At 30.5% G+C, this 18781-nt stretch overlaps 2 protein-coding genes across 2 annotated transcripts; both read right to left on the bottom strand.

Annotated features, from left to right (window-relative positions):
* Positions 1-5633: 5633 nt before the first annotated feature.
* On the bottom strand, positions 5634-7452 carry LOC132953445 (zinc finger BED domain-containing protein 5-like). Its single transcript, XM_061025871.1, has 2 exons — positions 7321-7452; positions 5634-7253 (listed from the first exon to the last, which is right to left on the bottom strand). The coding sequence occupies exons 1-2, from the start codon at positions 7450-7452 to the stop codon at positions 5634-5636; spliced, it is 1752 nt and encodes a 583-aa protein (XP_060881854.1).
* Positions 7453-8542: 1090 nt separating this feature from the next.
* Positions 8543-9673, bottom strand: LOC132953444 (uncharacterized). Its single transcript, XM_061025870.1, has 3 exons — positions 9356-9673; positions 8924-9196; positions 8543-8854 (listed from the first exon to the last, which is right to left on the bottom strand). The coding sequence occupies exons 1-3, from the start codon at positions 9671-9673 to the stop codon at positions 8543-8545; spliced, it is 903 nt and encodes a 300-aa protein (XP_060881853.1).
* Between the last annotated feature and the right edge of the window lie 9108 nt (positions 9674-18781).

The following is an 18781-nucleotide window of genomic DNA, read 5'->3' as shown; positions in this document are numbered from 1 at the left end:
CATCATATACGTTTTTATATATTATTACCTAGAAGATGACGAAATACCGAGAAATATATGTTACTCAGATAATGATACAATTTTATAATCCATTTAATGGATAAGTAAGAACCTTGTAAATATTTATTGTAAACCTTAATATTATTTTAATAATTGAAAATACTTTTTATATATCGTGTCTTTTTGTTTCATATAAACTATTTAATTTCCTATAAATATTAGAATAATCTACGTCTCACATTGCGTAGGTGCTGGTGCGGGGTGTTTGGCGAATGTTGATTGAGACGGCTGTGGTGTAACCTTATGTAGCATTATTACCAATAAATAAAAAAACTTTGTATCATGATCGGGGGGACGAGCAGTTAAATATAATATATTCAGGGAGAATCGTAGGATCCTATAGATATAAATAGGTTAGGGGCAGATATGTAAATATCAGAATCTTAAATAATATATTTAAATTACTAGGATTCCATTTCAGTTATAATTATGGTTTATTGTCTACTAAGCACTGACAAATAATAATAATACTCGCAAATATAATATTCCTAAGCTATATTCTATTATAATATGTGACTGTATCGTAGTCATACATAGTCGTAGTGTGTATTGAGATATGAGGTGTATAGTGAACTGCTTTACTAATCCATGGTGTGTGTTGGTCATAGCCCTTGCAATTATGTGTGTGTGTTTTAATATTAATGTATCGATCAGCAGTTAATCGTACATAAGGTAGAGTTCGTATTATATACATAAGTGTTATGAAACATATAAATATGTTATATTATTATATTTATAATTGTTACAACTTGTTTTTAAATATCACGGTTGTTTTTATTTTACACAAAAATTAAAATATTAAAATGAAAAGTAAGTATAAGCATATTTGTGTTTAATTCAAATATATTAGATTAAATGTTGTATTATTTCAAACATTAAAATAAATGTAGCAGGTATATAAACGGTGAAGTCGAAATAGGATACTATAATTTTTACATTTAGTGACCAAACTATATACTCAAAGACGACGTCCAAGACCCTCAGAGTCGATATCGTCTATTCTCCTTAGTCAGTATACCTACTAGTTACACAAATTCATAATATTGTGTGTCATAAATATATAATTTTGTGTATGTTGTCGAGTAATCCTTTGAGCTGTATAAAATAGTTAGATCTATGTATTTTAATAGGAATTACAATTTTGTAGTCGTAATTGACGAGGGATGGCGGGGGTGAAAATACTTTCTAGGGTGGATGGATTGGAATGTTTAAATGCATCTACGTAATTGCGACTATGTTTTTTGTAAGTATGACTTTTGTGTCTTAATATATTGATATGTACCTAAGCTGTATAATATGTTTGGTTGTGTGTGTGTTTGTGATGTTGTATGTGTGAATATATGTACATAAACTAAATATAAATGAATACTGCATATACATATATATTATAATATGTTTGGGTGTTTGTGATACCTGATGAATGTGTGTATGTATGCATATAATATGCGACTATGTAAGTATCTAAATATGTATGAACTATCCTATGGGTATATGAGTGTAAGTGTGTTGTGCTAGAGAAATGTGTGAATGAAACTCATCATCATCTGTAAACGATTAAACGATTGACCATATATACATATATATATATATTATAATTAATATTTCCGTATGTTGTCGGGGAGAGGAATGTGTGAATGCAAGCGAATGTACCTATATTCCGACGTGTATATTTTGAAAATAAATATTTTTACAAGTTTATGTCTGTGTGTGTTTGAGATTTATTCTCATGTATAACGAAGGACTGGGTGGCTTGTTTGTATACTATATGGAATACTGGAATCGTGTGTGTGTGTGTGTGTGTATGTGATGTGATGTGATATGAATGTATGTATCTATGCATGCATGCGTGTACCTATGTATGATAAGGTATATAATATATATGTTGAGCTTGTGTGTGTTGTAAATATTATTATATAAGTTCAGAATGAAAACTGATGAGTACTGTATAGTGTGTAATACCATATTATAGTTTGTATGTGTATGGTTATATCATATTTATATGAATAAATATACCTATGCGTTTTATTGATATGTAAGTAATAAGTATATAATATTATGGTATAATATTTGTATATAGGTATGTGTGATGTTGTAGGTACCTTATATTATATTATGAGCATAACGTATGTTCGTATATATGTATGTATGTATGTATGTATGTGTATGTGGGTATGTATGTATGTATGTATGTATGTATGTATGTATGTATGTATGTATGTATGTATGTATGTATGTATGTAAGTGTGTATGTATGCATGTATGTGTATGTGTGTTTGTATGTATGTATATATAAGTTCAGAATGAAAACTGAAGAGTACTGTATAATGTTTAATAGTATATTATAGTTTGTATGTGTATGGTTATATCATATTTATATGATGCGTTTTATTGATATGTAAGTAATAAGTGTATAAATTGTATAATAATATGTTCAGGGGTTTGTGATAATGATGTGTGTATAATTGTTTAGATATATGTAAATACCTATGTATATTATATGTAGACTATATTATAATATATTTGAATGTGTGTTTGTTTGAGAGGTATGACGTGTGTGTATGTATGTATGTATATATGTATGTATGTATGTATGAATATATATATATATATGTATGTATGTATGTGTATGTGTGTTTGTACATATATATATATATGTATGTATGTATGTGTATGTGTGTTTGTACATAAGTGCGTATGTAAGTAGGTATTTATAGATGTGATAACTGATAACATAGATATAATAACGCGGTGGCGGGCTCGTGCGCGTTCGCGGCGGCCCTTTGTAAGGTGTAGCGTTGGTGGTGTTGGTGGTGGTGGTGGTGGGGGGAAATTATAGAATGTTTATTGTTAGAAATATCAGTGGAATATTATATGTTCAAGTCACTGTGATAATGATGTGTGTATAATTGTTTATATATATGTAAGTACCTATGTATATTATATGTAGACTATATTATAATATATTTGAATGTGTGTTTGTTTGAGATGTATAACGTGTATATATGTATGTATGTGTGTTTGTACGTAAGTGCGTATGTAAGTATTTATAGATGTGATAACTGATAACATAGGTATGATAACGCGGTGGCGGGCTCGCGCGCGTTCGCGGCGGCCTTTTGTAAGGTATAGTGGTTGTGGTGGTGGTGGTGGGGGAAATTATACATCTCGTACGTATGTGAACGATTGTCGTAAACACCAGTTAAATGAGATAGAATTTACATTTTAATCATAAGCGAGTAAGTTGCGCAGTGGTGTGGTTGTCGTATGGGAAGCGACCTGTTCGAGTTCGAATCCCGGTTCGGCAAAAAAATTTTTAAATTATTTCCCGCGGCTAATTGATATGGAAGAGTGGCGGGGGGATTATCGTACAAGTGCGTGATTGATGGTGGGGGTATCTGAAGAGCGGGGTAGCGGGGGGAATGTCGTGTACGTATGTGATAGATCTGCTCAACCCATGGGTTGAGCAGAGGTGTATAGATGTATATGGGTTGAGCAACGGGTTTCACGGGTTGAGCCATCAGGTATAGGGCTGAGCCAGCAGGCTGGGGTTCCAGAACTCTCTTTTTTATCCTACTTATATTATTTAGGCGATGGAGATAGTACTGTCACCAAACGTCTCAACGAAGTTTTGCCGTATGTTCCTAATTTTTTAATACAGAAAATCGAATGTAGAAACCATTTATTAAGGAATTATTGCCAAAAACTTACTGCGGCTGCAAAAAAATGTGTATATCCTATAAATCTACGTAGATTTATATTATCAAATATAATGAGATTTAGAACTGGTATTGTAACAGCTATAAAGTATAGAAAAAAGGAGAATAAGTCTATAACGCAAAAAATTTCAGGTGTTAATTTTTATAAATATTATTTACTGAATCAGTAAAATTTTAATCAATTTAGAAGCTAATATATTTCGTATATTTTAAGATTTGGCAAATGATATAATGAACAGTCCCTATCACATATTAGGAGACTATAGAAAGTGTAACAAATATTTTTGTAAAGGATCAAAATCTGGAGATCAAAATTTTGTTTACATCGCTGAAAACTGTGGTATAATGAGGGAAATTAATATGGCTAATCGACGTTTATTCAACAATGCCCAGAGTCTCTTAAAAAATGTTGACAATAATATATGTGAGCAATTTAATAGTATGGTTAACAAATTTATTGGTGGAAAAAGAACAAATTTGTCTCAAAAAAACACATATAACACGAGAATAGAGGTAGCTGTTATTGCATTTAATTCACAATCATATTTACGTACAATTCATAAATCTATAACTAATGCAAGTCCAGGTAATTTAAAAACAAAATAACTACCTAAATATTTATTTTTTAAATTATTTGTATACATTTCTTAACAATGTACCTTACCCTATTATTATACACATATATATATATATATATATAAACAGGAACATTTGGAAAACGGTTTGTATCTGACGCTAAAAGGATAAGGGATAATAACACAAGACAAGAATTTTATTTCCTAAAAATAAAATTAATTTTAAATCTTGTGGGCTCAAGCTTTTCGTCAACGAGGATTATGGTTTGACTGAGCCATTGATGGATAATATATCAGAAGAAGATATAAAAAATAAAAAAATGCGTTTATTAAGAGTCTATCTGAAGTGGATCGAAGTAAGCATACATAAAAAAAAAATGTTTTAATAAGTAGATACGTATAATACGTATATACCCTGTTTTGAATCAACAACAATGAAGAGGCTTGCGTACCAAACCATAACTGCAATATATTATACTCCAAAAATATATATTATATACAGTGCCGTGCCTAGCATAATCAGCGCCCGGGGCGAAGAATAATTTCTAGCGCCCCCACCTCCTCTAAAAATATTTTTATACTTGTAAAAACATTAGGGAAGAGCCGGAGATAGAATTGTCAGATTTACCTTATTTTTCACATTAAACATTTTTGTCGACATGTAAATTGTACAAACACATCTAAAGATGATATGTAAACAAGGAGAGAGCCTTTTTTGAATATATTTTGTGAATAATATTGACAAATGCAATAGTATTAATAATTATTATACATTTTATTTGAACTCAGAAATTCACCAAATCTGTATAATATATAATATAATACAGCGGTTCCCAAACTTTTAGGATCACGGAACCCTTAGGAAATAGTTTGTGTTTTGCGGAACCCTAGTGTCTTTACTTCCAACTCAATCCCATTTTTTCAATGAAAATTTTATTTATTTAAATAACAAACATTTATTTTTTAATCATCACAAATATTTATTTTTAAAAAATTATAATTAATTAGATTTTAAAATATACATACTATTAATATTTTTAGTGAGAAGAATGGAACTGTTTCATTGTTTGATTTATAATATTTTTAAAATTAGGTTTTATATCTGAAACTTGAATTCGTAGGTCTGGAGCGGCATTCATTCTATTTCTGTATTTATTTTTTGTATACGCATAAGAGGAAAATCCAGCCTCACAACGGTAGGTTGTTACGAAAGGTAATAGAGTAAAAATAGCTTTTTCAACTAGAGATGGGTACTCGTCCTTAAGTTCAATCCAAAATTCGTTTAAAGATCCAGATTCAAATTTCTGTTTGACATGCTTTTAATTTCAATTAACTGCTCATATTCGAGCATGGATAACATTGCAGGTTTTTTTTTGTTCACAAAAGGATTTTGTATCCAATCAACGTCATTATTAGTAGCAGGAAAATACTGAGACAATGATTTTTCGAGGTTTTCCAAATGTTCGATAACAATTTTTTTAATATTAGTTGTTAGCTGCGATTCGTTTTCCTTTAAAAAATCCATCAAGAGAGGAAAACATTCAAAATTATTCTCATTTACACATGCAATCCAAAAGTTAAGTTTGTTTCTAAATGCTATATTTTTGTCTCTGACCACGAATGTTGTTATTGTTTTTCCTTGCAAAGACTTGTTAACTTCATTCAGTTTACTGAATATGTCTGCGAGATAAGCTAATTTTATAAGCCATTGGTCATCATGTAATAACTCGACATAACTCATAGATATAGACAGATTTTGTCCCGAAAAAAAAATCTTTAAATCATCGCGCAGTTCAAACAACCTACTTAGAACCTTTCCTCTTGAAAGCCATCTGACTTCAGTGTGAAGAAGAAGTGAATAATGCTGACTACCCATTTCTTCACATACTTTTTTAAAAAGTCTAGACTGGAGTGGACGACTCTTAATATAGTTTACAATACATACAGCCTCGTTAAGAACTTGTTTTAACTCCAATGGCATTTTCTTACTAACAAAAGCGTGGCGATGTAAAACGCAATGACTACTGTGACATTTTGGTGCGACATTTTTTATTCTTGTCACGGTTCCTTTAATTTTTCCAACCATAGCTGCAGCTCCATCACTACATACATCGATACATTTAACCCAATCAACCTGATGTTTATTCATATAACTATCGATGACTTTAAAAATTTCTTCACCTGTGGTATTTGTGTCCAAAGGAGTACAGAGCAATAAATCTTCTTCGATAGATGTTTCAAAAATATACCTCACGAAAACAAGCAGTATTGAAAGTCCAGCAACGTCAGTACTTTCGTCAAGTTGAATAGCAAACATGTTACAACTTTTCAACCTGTTTATTAGTTGATCTTCAATATGGTCCGATATTTTATGTATCCGATCAGATATAGTGTTGTTGGAGCATTGAACAGTTGCAATTTTCTTAGCAGCCTCTTCTCCAATCATGCAGCGAACTATTTCAGTCATACATGGTTTAATTAGAGACTCAGCAATTGTATGTGGTTTACCAGCACGAGCAATGCTGTAACTCAAAATAAATGATGCTTCTGTTGCATTTTCACTGTCGTTTTTCGCGTATTTATGTAAGGCAGACAAGCTGCTATTATGTTCTTCTTTACGTTTTTTAAAATAGCCCATTTCCTTGTTCATCAAATTTGGATGGTTGGTTTTGAGGTGTCGTTTAAGTTTTGCAGGTGCCAAAGAACTGTTCTGAAGAATTACATTACAAATAACACATTGTCCATCAGGTCTTTCTGCAGTACCAACAGGAATAAATCCAAATTGAAGGTAGGATTCATCGTATTTTCTCTTTTTTGAAGGTTTTAACTCAATAATTTCAGGTACAACTATACTTTTTTCCGAAATATTACTATGAGAATTATTTTCCATGACATTAGTAATCTAAAATAAATTAAATAATAATAATGATAATATAATATTATATTATATAATTATAATAATTTCTTACCGAACAACTAGGAATAGCATCTTTCAATATAACTTGTTGAGATTCTATTGTTGATGAAGACGCCACAGTCTCATCAATATTATTACTTGTTGTTTTGGCCAACAACCGTCCTGTTCTAAGCCAATTATGCATGGCAAACTTTTTATTTGTACTTATGTTGTATTTATAATAAATAATAATTAATAACGGAGTAACAACGTACACTAAGTATGTCGTATGACAACTATATGCCAACTGAATCATAATCTCTTAATTTTAACTCATTACGATTACGGATATAATGTATCAATCGTATCGAACGCGAACGCGTGCACATAAGTTATTTTTATAAGTTATCGCACAATTTACTGGCAATCGCGTTGACACGCTTATCTAATTCTACAAATCTACATCGTTAACGTAATGTCAACGTTTATAGGTATATAAGTGTTATAATTTTATTCTGTTCAATTTCAAGTACATACAACAAATATTTAAGAACGATATTATACTATAATAACTATTATTTAGACTTTAGGTGAACTTTTTTTAAATAATATAAAATAATATTTTTTATATAAATAATCCAAATATAATATGAAATAATTTTCTCAACATCACATATACATCTGACGGAACCCTTGAGATAGTCCGGCGGAACCCTAGGGTTCCGCGGAACACACTTTGGGAAACGCTGATATAATAGTTATAAATTATAAGTATGAAATAGTATAAACATGTTATTAAAATAGGTGATAATGTTTGAAGTAAACAGTATTTAAGTTAATATGTTAATCAAAATAAAAAATCGCATCACTGAGTTAATTATTTTTATTTAGGTTACAAGTATTAAAAATGTATATTATCTTAATTCTTAATTTAATATTACTAAACTTTTGAATGGATTTATAGTAAATAGTCTTAATAAAATACTATAATAATTAAGTTTTTAAAATATAATAAGTACTTGACTAGATTTTCATAAACTTATTTTTCGAGATTTGATCGATGCAAAATTTTCAAATAACATCATCACAATTGAAAGTTTGTGAAATTTTATTTTCTATTGACAGTATAGCAAGATTCGATAATCTTTCTTGAGTCATAGTTGAACGGAGATATGTTTTGATTAATTTAAGTTTACTGAATGATCTTTCCCCAGATGCAACAGTTACAGGAAAAGTAAGTAATAGTCTGTAAGCGATAACTAAATTTGGATACACTGAGCTTAGTTCATATGTTTTTATGCCATTTTTAAATTAGGTATAATCGCTTCTCCTTGATACTTAAAACATTCAATTTCATTCAGTAATTCACTATTCAGGTCTGAACTATATTTTAAAACTAGATCAGCAGCGTGTTTTTTAAGATCTTCAATCGACAACGTATTAAGATGGAACCCAGAAAGAAATTCAAAATCGTTAGCATTGTTCGACAATGCTTCAAAACGCCAAGATATTTGTGAAATTAAAGTGTCCATAACTTGGTTGTACTCCAATTTAAGTTCCTGTTGTATAGTAAATGTTGAATCAGATGCTTGTTCACCACTCATTTTCTTAATTTTTTTTGGCCTTATAGATTTAAATATTGTTGAAATTTCAGCTTCATTACATACATTATTTGCTAAAATATTAATATTTTCTGATCCCTCATTTCGCATTTCTTCCAAAGCATTTTTTAAGCCCATCACAATTTTTGATGCATTAGAAATAGAAATATTTGATTTTTGCAAGGTAATATTAACTTTATATACTTGATTTAAAATTGAGTCCCACATAACCAAAAGATAGACAAACTCAACATTAATTAAACCAAGTAGACTTTGAGCACCGGAGAAACCATCCCCAAATTCTGAATTTTCAGATATGTGTTGTAATGCTTGTATAACATATTTCAACTGAGTAAGTAATGAATGTACAGCATTATACTACGATTCCCAACGTGTATCACTATGATATTTCAATGTACATTTTAAAAACTGAGATACTATGTTCCAACGAGCAGTCGAACTAGAAAAAAAATTAAATATACTTTGTACTGTTCCGAAAAAAGTTACCATTCTGACTGAAACTCGAGATGCATGGGCTCCAACCAAATTTAGACTATGCGCAGTACAAGGACAAAATTGTGCATGTTTATTTATTTCCTGTAATCGAGATTGGACACCTTTAATTTTTCCAGCCATGTTGGCACCATTGTCATAACCTTGACCGCGACAATTTTTAAATTCTAATCCATCTTCGGAAAGTTTTTTTAAAATTTCTTCAGCTAACCCTTGGCCTGTTTTTTTAGTTGTAGTTATAAAATCGATAAAACTTTCCTCAATTGTATATTTATCATTGGATTCAACTACATAACGAACAATTTGAGTCATTTGTTCTTTATGTGAAATGTCGGGCGTTGAATCAAAAATTATAGAATAATATTTAGCTTCTTTGATATTAGAAATTATTTTTTCTCTGACAGAATTACCAAGTAAGCAAATGAACTCATTTTGAACTTTGTTAGATAAATAAGTAGTTCTTCTATTGGAATTTGATAAATGTTGCGCAATAATAGGGTTGTAACTACTTATTAGTTCAATCAAGTTTTAAAAAATGCCACAATTAGACTTAGTAATATCATTACTGGAACCTCTAAGAGCCAAATTATTAACACAACAAAAACGAACACAATCGAGGATAATTTTTAAAATTTGTTTCCACCTTTTTTTTTCATTTAAAATTTCTTTTTGTAATTCTTTATCGATTGTTTTTCCTTCTCTTAAACGTTTTTCAAAACGTTTCCATGTAAAAACATTAGATTTATGATCAAATGTATTTTCGTGGTCAGGAATTCTCGGACTAAGTTTTCTCCAATCATTAAATCCGGTTTTAGGGACTGTAATGCCTTACTCATTTTTTGTGAAGGAAATAGCATACAGGGAAAACAATAAATGGATTTTGTAACATCACTATACATTAACCAATTTCGTTCAACTTTTATCTCCATTCGGGATGGTTTTAAAAAACCAATCTGCTGAAAATTTTCTTTGCTCAAAATTTTCTGAATAAGAAAAATCTGAATTTTTACCTTGTTTAGGTCCTTGTTCTATTAGAAGTGTTCTAATTTTATCATTGATGAAAGGCCAAGAAGACGGATCATTGAAATGTAATGGTTTTTGCACAATATTTTCCAAATTATTATCCGAGGAAGTGGAGGGTATTGAATTTATGAAATCCGAAACGACCGAAACATTATCTTTATTTGTTGATGTCTGTTTAGACAAATCATTTCCTACATTAATAGAAAAGTCTACATGATCTTCCTGATCCTGAGAGTCTTCAGGGTGTAGAGAATTAATAATAAGTGGTAAATCATTGGATAATTCCGTCCTACTATCTTCTAATGATTTCGACAAAAATAATTTCATTTGCTTAGACAACTTATCATTATCTTCCAATTTTTGTTTTTGAATTTTTCTATTCGTGGCACCAGATTTTTTTGGGGGGCCCATTTTAGTCTAAAATATATTAATTGTTCATTATTTTTTATAAATCTATCAAACTTAGTATCTGGGTGTGTCGCCGCCGCGACAATAGCAATGTACCCACCGACCGACCACACACAGTTATTATTAAGATTATTAATTATTATGTAATATGTAGATTAGACCGCAACCAGGTACTGTCCAGCAAGGGCCAGGCGCGGTGCGGCAATCAGTTCGTTCGCTCGTCGCAAACAGTCGACACGTAGCTACCTTTTTATAGGCGCGAATCGCCGTCGTTTTTTATACCGTACCTAGTTGTCGTGGCGCAAATCGCCAGCGTTTTTATTATTGTATTTAGTCGGGCGCGAATCGCCGGCGCTATTATTATTGTTTTTGATTATTGTATTTAATTATTGTATTTAATTATTATTACGACGCATTGTGTGTGCCGTCATTATTATTATAATTATTATTAAAAACCATAGGATAGCTGGCCAGCTGATCACCGTCGTATTGTAAGTTTTTATTATATATATATACTTTTATAAATATCTTTTTGTATTATCGGTTTGGTACAACCAGCGCCGTTTATAATTATAATTTATATATCTGTACCGCTGTGGTATTATTATATATTATATTGTGTATTATCAATATTATTAAATTAAATTTGTGAATTATACAGCAACGCATTTTACCTAAAACGTGTTACAATTTTCTTTTAATTATATACACATCACATTACACACACATTTACACACCCACCCACACACTAGCACTCTCTGGTCTTGCTCGGCGACCCCGTCCACTTCCTTTGAGTCGCTACACACACATACACATCTATACACAGGTCGGTCGGTGTGTGAGTACAGCGCGCGAAGTAAAAAGCGATCGGGCCGTACGGGCTAACTATTGTTCCGTCCCCGGCGCAATCAGGGTGAGTCGGGGGTGTATGTATTAAAATTAACACATTTTAAATTTTGCTTTTAATAAAATATTTTTATTTAAAGCAATTTTTAAAAATTAATTACTCTTTTAAGAAAAATACTGTGAAACAAGACAATTTAAGGCTCTTGCACCGGAGCAAAAAAGAAAAACGAACAAAATACAAACGAACATTATAGTGTATAGGCTAATTTTATTCGTTATACGGGTTACGGAAAAGGCACATATTATATTAATTAAATTAATTAGGGCGGACGGAGGTAACCTGACTCAGGTACACGCGTCAAAATTTACAAATTATAATAATTCAATTAATACCTACACGCAAAAAAAAAATACCACAATACTACTTAAGTTTTAATTTTGTAGTTATAACTAAAACATTTGCTTTTTTGGTTCAATATGAAACTAAATTTAATTTCAAAACTATTTTGAACTAAAACTAAACAAAACTTATAACTAAAACAGCATGTCATTAGATATCTGATTATTATTATTATCTGAATAAATATGTTATACAATTATAACTGTATATGAATATGAGTATCTATAACATTTGTTGTTTTGAGTGATTTCATTGTAAATTCATTGTAAAAATTATAACAGTTAAAAAGCAAAATTGGTTTTAGTCATAAGTAAAGACCGGATTTCCGTGCAATTGCATCTTTTTATGGCGTGTTCTAAATTCAATAGAAACAAGCTACAAATCCAAATCAAGAGATGTAGATTAATTTAAAAAAAGTTTTATGTTGCACAAAATTGCACGTTTTTGGGTTTTTGCACAAAATTGCACGTTTCGGGTTTTTTTTATAAAAATGTACTTTTATACAAATATTTTTGTATTTTTGTATTAATTTTATCGGTGCTAATCGATAAATGCTGCTATCGGTGTTTTATATCTAACAATATAATTATATATATATAACGATATAATACAAAGTAATTAAGATAATGACTAAGGTACTACGATAGTCGATAGATTATCGATTACATATACAGTATAGGTACACATACAGTACTACAGTCTATCCGCGACCGTCGTAGTCAACTCGTGTTATATACAATTTTATAGTTAAATAATTTAACTATAAGTTAAAACATATATTAAGTGACAGAAGACATAATTTTAAAGAAAAAAACTTGGAAATGTACATGATTATAAATTTTAATCAAATATTGTAAAGTCAGTTATATACATATTGTCAGTTTATTATTATTTTAATCAAATATTATAAAGTCAGTTATATACATATTGTCAGTTTATTATTATTTTAATCAAATATTGTAAAGTCAGTTATATACATATTGTCAGTTTATTATTATTTTAATCAAATATTGTAAAGTCAGTTATATACATATTGTCAGTTTATTATTATTTTAATCAAATATTGTAAAGTCAGTTATTAGTTATTATTTATTACTTATTAAAATTAAAATTTGAAGTACCTATAATGAAAATTTTGTTATTGCACGTTTTTGCACATTTTAACATTTTAATTGCACATTTTTTAGATTTTAGCTGCACAAAAATCCGGTCTTTAGTCATAAGTAAAATTATATCAAATAATTCAATATCATGGACACCTATTGAGTATCATACTAAACCGGTGTCATTTATTTACAAATTTTTATTTGTTCAATTAAACGAAAAGTAACTTACCTTTGAGGCTTTAATGAATAATTGTTTCCTAATGAAAAATATGCACTATGACGTGAACACTGTACGTCTGAACACTAGATATCATGGGTTCAAAATAAAATCGTACAACTCCTTCCAGTCGTTGTTATATGTCGCAGTCTATGTTATTATTGTTATTAAATTAATTTTATCAAGTAACAATAATAATAATATAGTTGTTATCGACGACGGCGATCAGCGACGTCGTCATTTCGGGGAAAAGATAAATACTAACGCTAAAAATAAAAACACTATATTTGTCAACCAGTAGGCAATCAAGGCAATGCTAATTATGTCGAGATAGTGGTGTTCGACGAGAAAAAAATTAATATTGAGTATTTTAGTAATATTACTTAGATTATAAAAATGCATTTGGCGCCCCGGTGGTCAATAGCGCCCGGTGCACGCGCACCTCTTGCATCCCCCTAGGCACGCCCCTGATTATATAAAATAAATAAATATATCTTTTGTATATGTTAACTTATTATTTATTTATAATTAACACAGCTTATTTGGAAAAAGAAACTAGAAATCAAGCCGACTCTCAACTTTGGCATATCGAACGACGAAACCGAATAACTGCATCTAACTTCGGAAAAATATGTAAAATGAGACCACATACGTCTTGTAAAAATACCGTTCATGGTTTACTGTATGGTAACAACATACATGCAAAGGCGTTAGACTATGGAAAAAGTATGGAGCAATATGCTAGAAATGAATTTGAAAATAAATTTGGGTTAAAGGTTTCTCCAGCTGGTCTATGTGTGGATTCTGAAATACCTTATTTAGCTGCGAGCCCAGGTACCTAATATAACTACAAAAAGTTCAAGCTATACAACATTAAACCTACCTTATTATTATCATATTATAATAAAATTAATATTTTAGATGGTTTATCATGATTCATTGATCGAAATTAAATGTCCATTCTCAGCAAAAGACTGTGATACCATAATTCATGCGATAAAGGAAAAAAAAGTACCATAATATAATAATTATAATTATTTAACACATTTTAAAAACTAAAACATAAAAAAAACTTATTCATTTTATTTTACAGATTAAGTATAGCAGTATAAAAAATATAAACGGTGAAAACATAACTGAACTAAAGAAATCATGTGACTATTATTAGCAGATACAAGGGCAATTGCATATAACTAGAAGGAGCGTTTGTTACTTCGTAATATATTCTGAAAAATGGATTTCAGTTGAAAAAATAATTTACGATCAACACTTTTGGGCCGAAAAAATGTTAAATTATTTAAAAACGTATGTATTGCCTATTATCGCACAACAATTTATAACTTTTAATAATTTTTTTTTTATAAATTTTAAAATATGAATTCAAATGGTTGTTTCAGATTTTATATGGAATGTTTACTACCAGGATTGATAAATCCTCAGTATTGTAAACGCTTATTAATAAGTGATATTAAAGAACCAGATCATATAAACCAGCAACAAAAAAATAAAAACAAACAATAATATAATATTTTTAATACCTAGTATTATTTAATATATTATTCACTATATTACTATATAATAATTTCTTTTGTGAGAACATAATAACCTAAACACAATAAATCATAACAAGTGATAACCTGATCAATATAAATCATATATTTATAATATATTTAGCCATTAAGGCAAATGGTAACTTTAATTAATAATTAGTTAGTGAACGCGCGCGATTGTTTTATAAAATGGGTTGATAATAGTCGGTGAACTATTTGATTTTTTTTCTCTGACCCATGTAAATTTAGTAATAGGTAAATTTGCTATTTTACTAAAGTTGACAACACGAGATTAATTCTAGTGAAAAAGTGCTGTTGCGCAAGAGTCAGAGAAAGAGAAAACAAATAGTGTGCAATGTGCAAAGATATGATATGATATTGATATGATACGGACGAGTCAACGGTTTGAACATGAATAAATCGTCTCTCCCGAGACTAATACGCGCGGCTACGTCGTTGATACAATGGGCGTGGTTAAAAGCTGTCACGACGGCACGTGTGTGAAGTTGGCCCCCCCACTTTAACCCAGGAACTTCAAACCACTCTAAGCAATTTGCTATTAATTTGCTAGAATTTGCTATGCACTTTTCACAATTTGCATGGCAAAAATAATTTTTTACTTGGGGGGGGGGGGGCAACTTCGCCGTAGCCCCCCACACTTAAACCTAGGAATTTCAAACTTCTTTAGAAAAATTGCTTCTAATTTTTATTCAAATTACATTTTTATAATTAAAACATAGATTTTAGTCCTCGACTTGACTTTTTTTAACCAAATAAGATTTTCAATTCATGATGGTCGGTTTTTATCCCAGTTTTTTTTTTTATTTAATGTAGAATCATTTTTTTTTATTTATTAATTAAGAATAATTTTTCAAGATAGATTTTTATCGAATTAGAATAAAAAAACTGAATATATCTAAAAAAAAGTTAAATAAAAAATTCCAAATTTAATAAAAAGCCTAAATTAATAAATTAAATTTTTATTTCTTAATATAAAAAAATCTTATATACCTAAGTATACATATTGTTTCTGTATTTTTTAGTTTCAACATAAATACCTACTAATTGAATCCAAAATTTGAATTTCCGAGTATTTAGTATCCTAAACAAACATTTAGGACATTTAATATTTTAAACTGAAATCATTTAGCTGTTGTATATAACTTTTTTACGTCTTGAAGTTGACTCCCTGAGAATGGTTGATCAAAGTCAAACTTGTACTGAGGTGTTATAGATTTCTTGCAACAATTTTAAACATAAGTTATAGAATTCGCAACATTGATTTATGTCCACAACAATCAAACAGACTTCGGTGTACCAAATTATTCATGTACGTTATTTTTAAGCATGGCTGGTGAAATCGGTATTGTTATAGATGGTTATAACAGATGCGTGAAGTTAGCGGAAAAATTCGAGCACTAATTTCCGCTATAACACCATTATTTAGTGCTAAATTGGTGCTATTCAACTGTAGCATTTTAGAAATTAGTGCTATGGCCAGTAAAAAGTTATAAGGGGGCTTACCATTCTCCGCTAACTTCACGTAGCGGGATCAACACCAGCACCAAAATCCGCTATAGCACCGAATTTTAGTGCTCAATTAGTGCTATTCGATGGTACCGCTTTCAAAATTAGTGCTATCTTTCCCTCCGAGTTATGGGGTTTTCAGTATTTCGTCCCAGCGGGTGCACCATCAGCACCAAAATCCGCTATAGCACCAAATTTTAGTGCTCAATTAGTGCTATTCGATGGTACCGCTTTCAAAATTAGTGCTATATTTCCCTCCGAGTTATGGGGTTTTCAGTATTTCGTCCCAGCGGGTGCACCATCAGCACCAAAATCCGCTATAGCACCAAATTTTAGTGCTGAATTAGTGCTATTCGATGGTACCGCTTTCAAAATTAGTGCTATATTTCCCTCCGAGTTATGGGGTTTTCAGTATTTCGTCCAAGCGGGTGCACCATCAGCACCAAAATCCGCTATAGCACCAAATTTTAGTGCTCAATTACAGCTATTTGATGGTACTGTTTTAAAAATTATTCTCAAATTTTCTACTGAGTAATGATCTGTTTATTATTGTTTCCCCTTATACAATTTTGTAGTTTTAATTTTAATTTATTATTAGTGTCTCATAACTTTTATTCTTATAATTTTTTTTTATTAAATTTGTTTTGTATTTTACTATACAATACAAAATATAACTAACTTGACTTCTATTCGAGTTGTGTTAGTTGTCCAGACTTGTACTGTACTATACACTATTTCACTAAGGTAAGTGTTTTTTATTTTATTACTTTTTGTAAGATTTTCACTTATCATATTTTTATAATTATTATTAATTGTGTATTTATTATGTACCTATTTTAGACAAAACACCTAGAACTTAATTTTTAATTTTGTAAAGTGTTTATTACAAATATATTACAATTAATATTTTAATTATATAGTAATAATATAATAATAAGAATCATAGAGTAATATAAGTAGTGTTTATTTTACAGGATGAATAGTTCTGGGAAAAAAAGATATTGTGAAAGATTTAATAAATCGGTTACCTATGCTGAGCCATGCTATCAGTGATAATATAATAATTCCTATTGATACCATCAAATAAAATACCAAATATTATACATTATTATTTTCCCCAAAAGCAATGGTACTGTACAATATACACCATTTGCGCATCAACCCGTGGTTGTACAGAACGATAAAATAATTGACAGCGCTTCTACACCTCCCTGTTATTGATAGGGCATCGGGCAGTTGGGTCCCTACCTGATGACAGCCAAATTTATCAGCATTATTAAAATTGAGTGATAAGCACTTGTCCAAATATGGTATGAGTGGTTATGCGGCGGTTACTCTGTGGTTACCATGTGACTAACTTGATGTGGTGTTGCACAGCAAGTCGGGGGATATTTTCGATTAGCGGAGCGGAGCGACGGTGCCGAGGAGCGTAGCGACGAGTGCCGCTAGCATGACATCACTGACGTGACTTATTTCGTATTGGTGTCACTGCTAAATCCCTGGTATAGCCCTGGTATGTAATCCCTGGTGGTTGGTATTAATTTGTAATTTTTTTTATTTGAGGTTAGAATTCAAACTTTTGAAAGGTTATCAACTATAATTTCTTATCACGGGACCCAATTCTTATCAAGCGACCCAACTGTCCCCATCCCTCCTTGCATATCGCCACTGTTATCATTATAGACATAGTTTTATCACAATTTATGATAGTGCTATCTGCAGGTTGCAGCAGCTGGTCTGTGCATACAACCACGGCCCAAGTTACACAAAAGAAAGAAGCTCGTATTACTATTTAGTATTTACAAATAATTAAACACCTACTAAATTAGGTTAGGTTTTTATTTCACTGGCCGCACTTTTTTTTTATAGGCCTGACTGCTATGTCAACTACTCTACTGTCTATGTTGCATTGTTGCGTGATACGTTTGCACACAGTATTTTCAACACAAAGTCATAATTCTGCTTTTCAAGTATTTCAAAACAAATCACACGTAAGAATGCACCATACTTAAATAGCTTGCTCAACTTATTTCTACCATAATGGAAATCTTTTCAAACATTACTCATTTATTAGGTTATGTTTGACTAACAAATGTTTGGTTTTGAACTGATTTCTTTCATATCGGTCCGATACACTTTAAAATTGTTCTTAAGGTTCTTAAACTTATACCTAATGCTCTTATATTCTCTGGAAATGTCTGCTGGACAGATATTTATTTTTGTTTTAGTTACAAACGCATCATTCATACATAGGGTAACTGCTGGGTAATAATTACTAACCCTTTTTTTTCAATATTTTGTACAATCTTGATCTGATAATTTCAAAACACTCCACAAGATGTC

The sequence above is a fragment of the Metopolophium dirhodum genome, unplaced genomic scaffold (assembly GCF_019925205.1).
Source record: "Metopolophium dirhodum isolate CAU unplaced genomic scaffold, ASM1992520v1 scaffold4, whole genome shotgun sequence".
Classification (NCBI taxonomy): Eukaryota; Metazoa; Arthropoda; class Insecta; order Hemiptera; family Aphididae; genus Metopolophium; species Metopolophium dirhodum.
This window is presented reverse-complemented; position numbering and strand designations above follow the sequence as displayed.

Bases quoted from the DNA above. Each gene is read 5' to 3' on its own strand.
- LOC132953445 (XM_061025871.1), bottom strand. From the start codon at position 7,452: ATGCATAATTGGCTTAGAACAGGACGGTTGTTGGCCAAAACAACAAGT. The intron at 7,254-7,320 runs GTAAGAAATTAT...AATTTATTTTAG, and splicing joins ATGCTATTCCTAGTTGTTCG to ATTACTAATGTCATGGAAAA.
- LOC132953444 (XM_061025870.1), bottom strand. From the start codon at position 9,673: ATGACTCAAATTGTTCGTTATGTAGTTGAATCCAATGATAAATATACA. The intron at 9,197-9,355 runs GTAACTTTTTTC...TTACTTACTCAG, and splicing joins CTCGAGTTTCAGTCAGAATG to TTGAAATATGTTATACAAGC. The intron at 8,855-8,923 runs GCAAATAATGTA...AAAAAAATTAAG, and splicing joins CAGAAAATATTAATATTTTA to AAAATGAGTGGTGAACAAGC.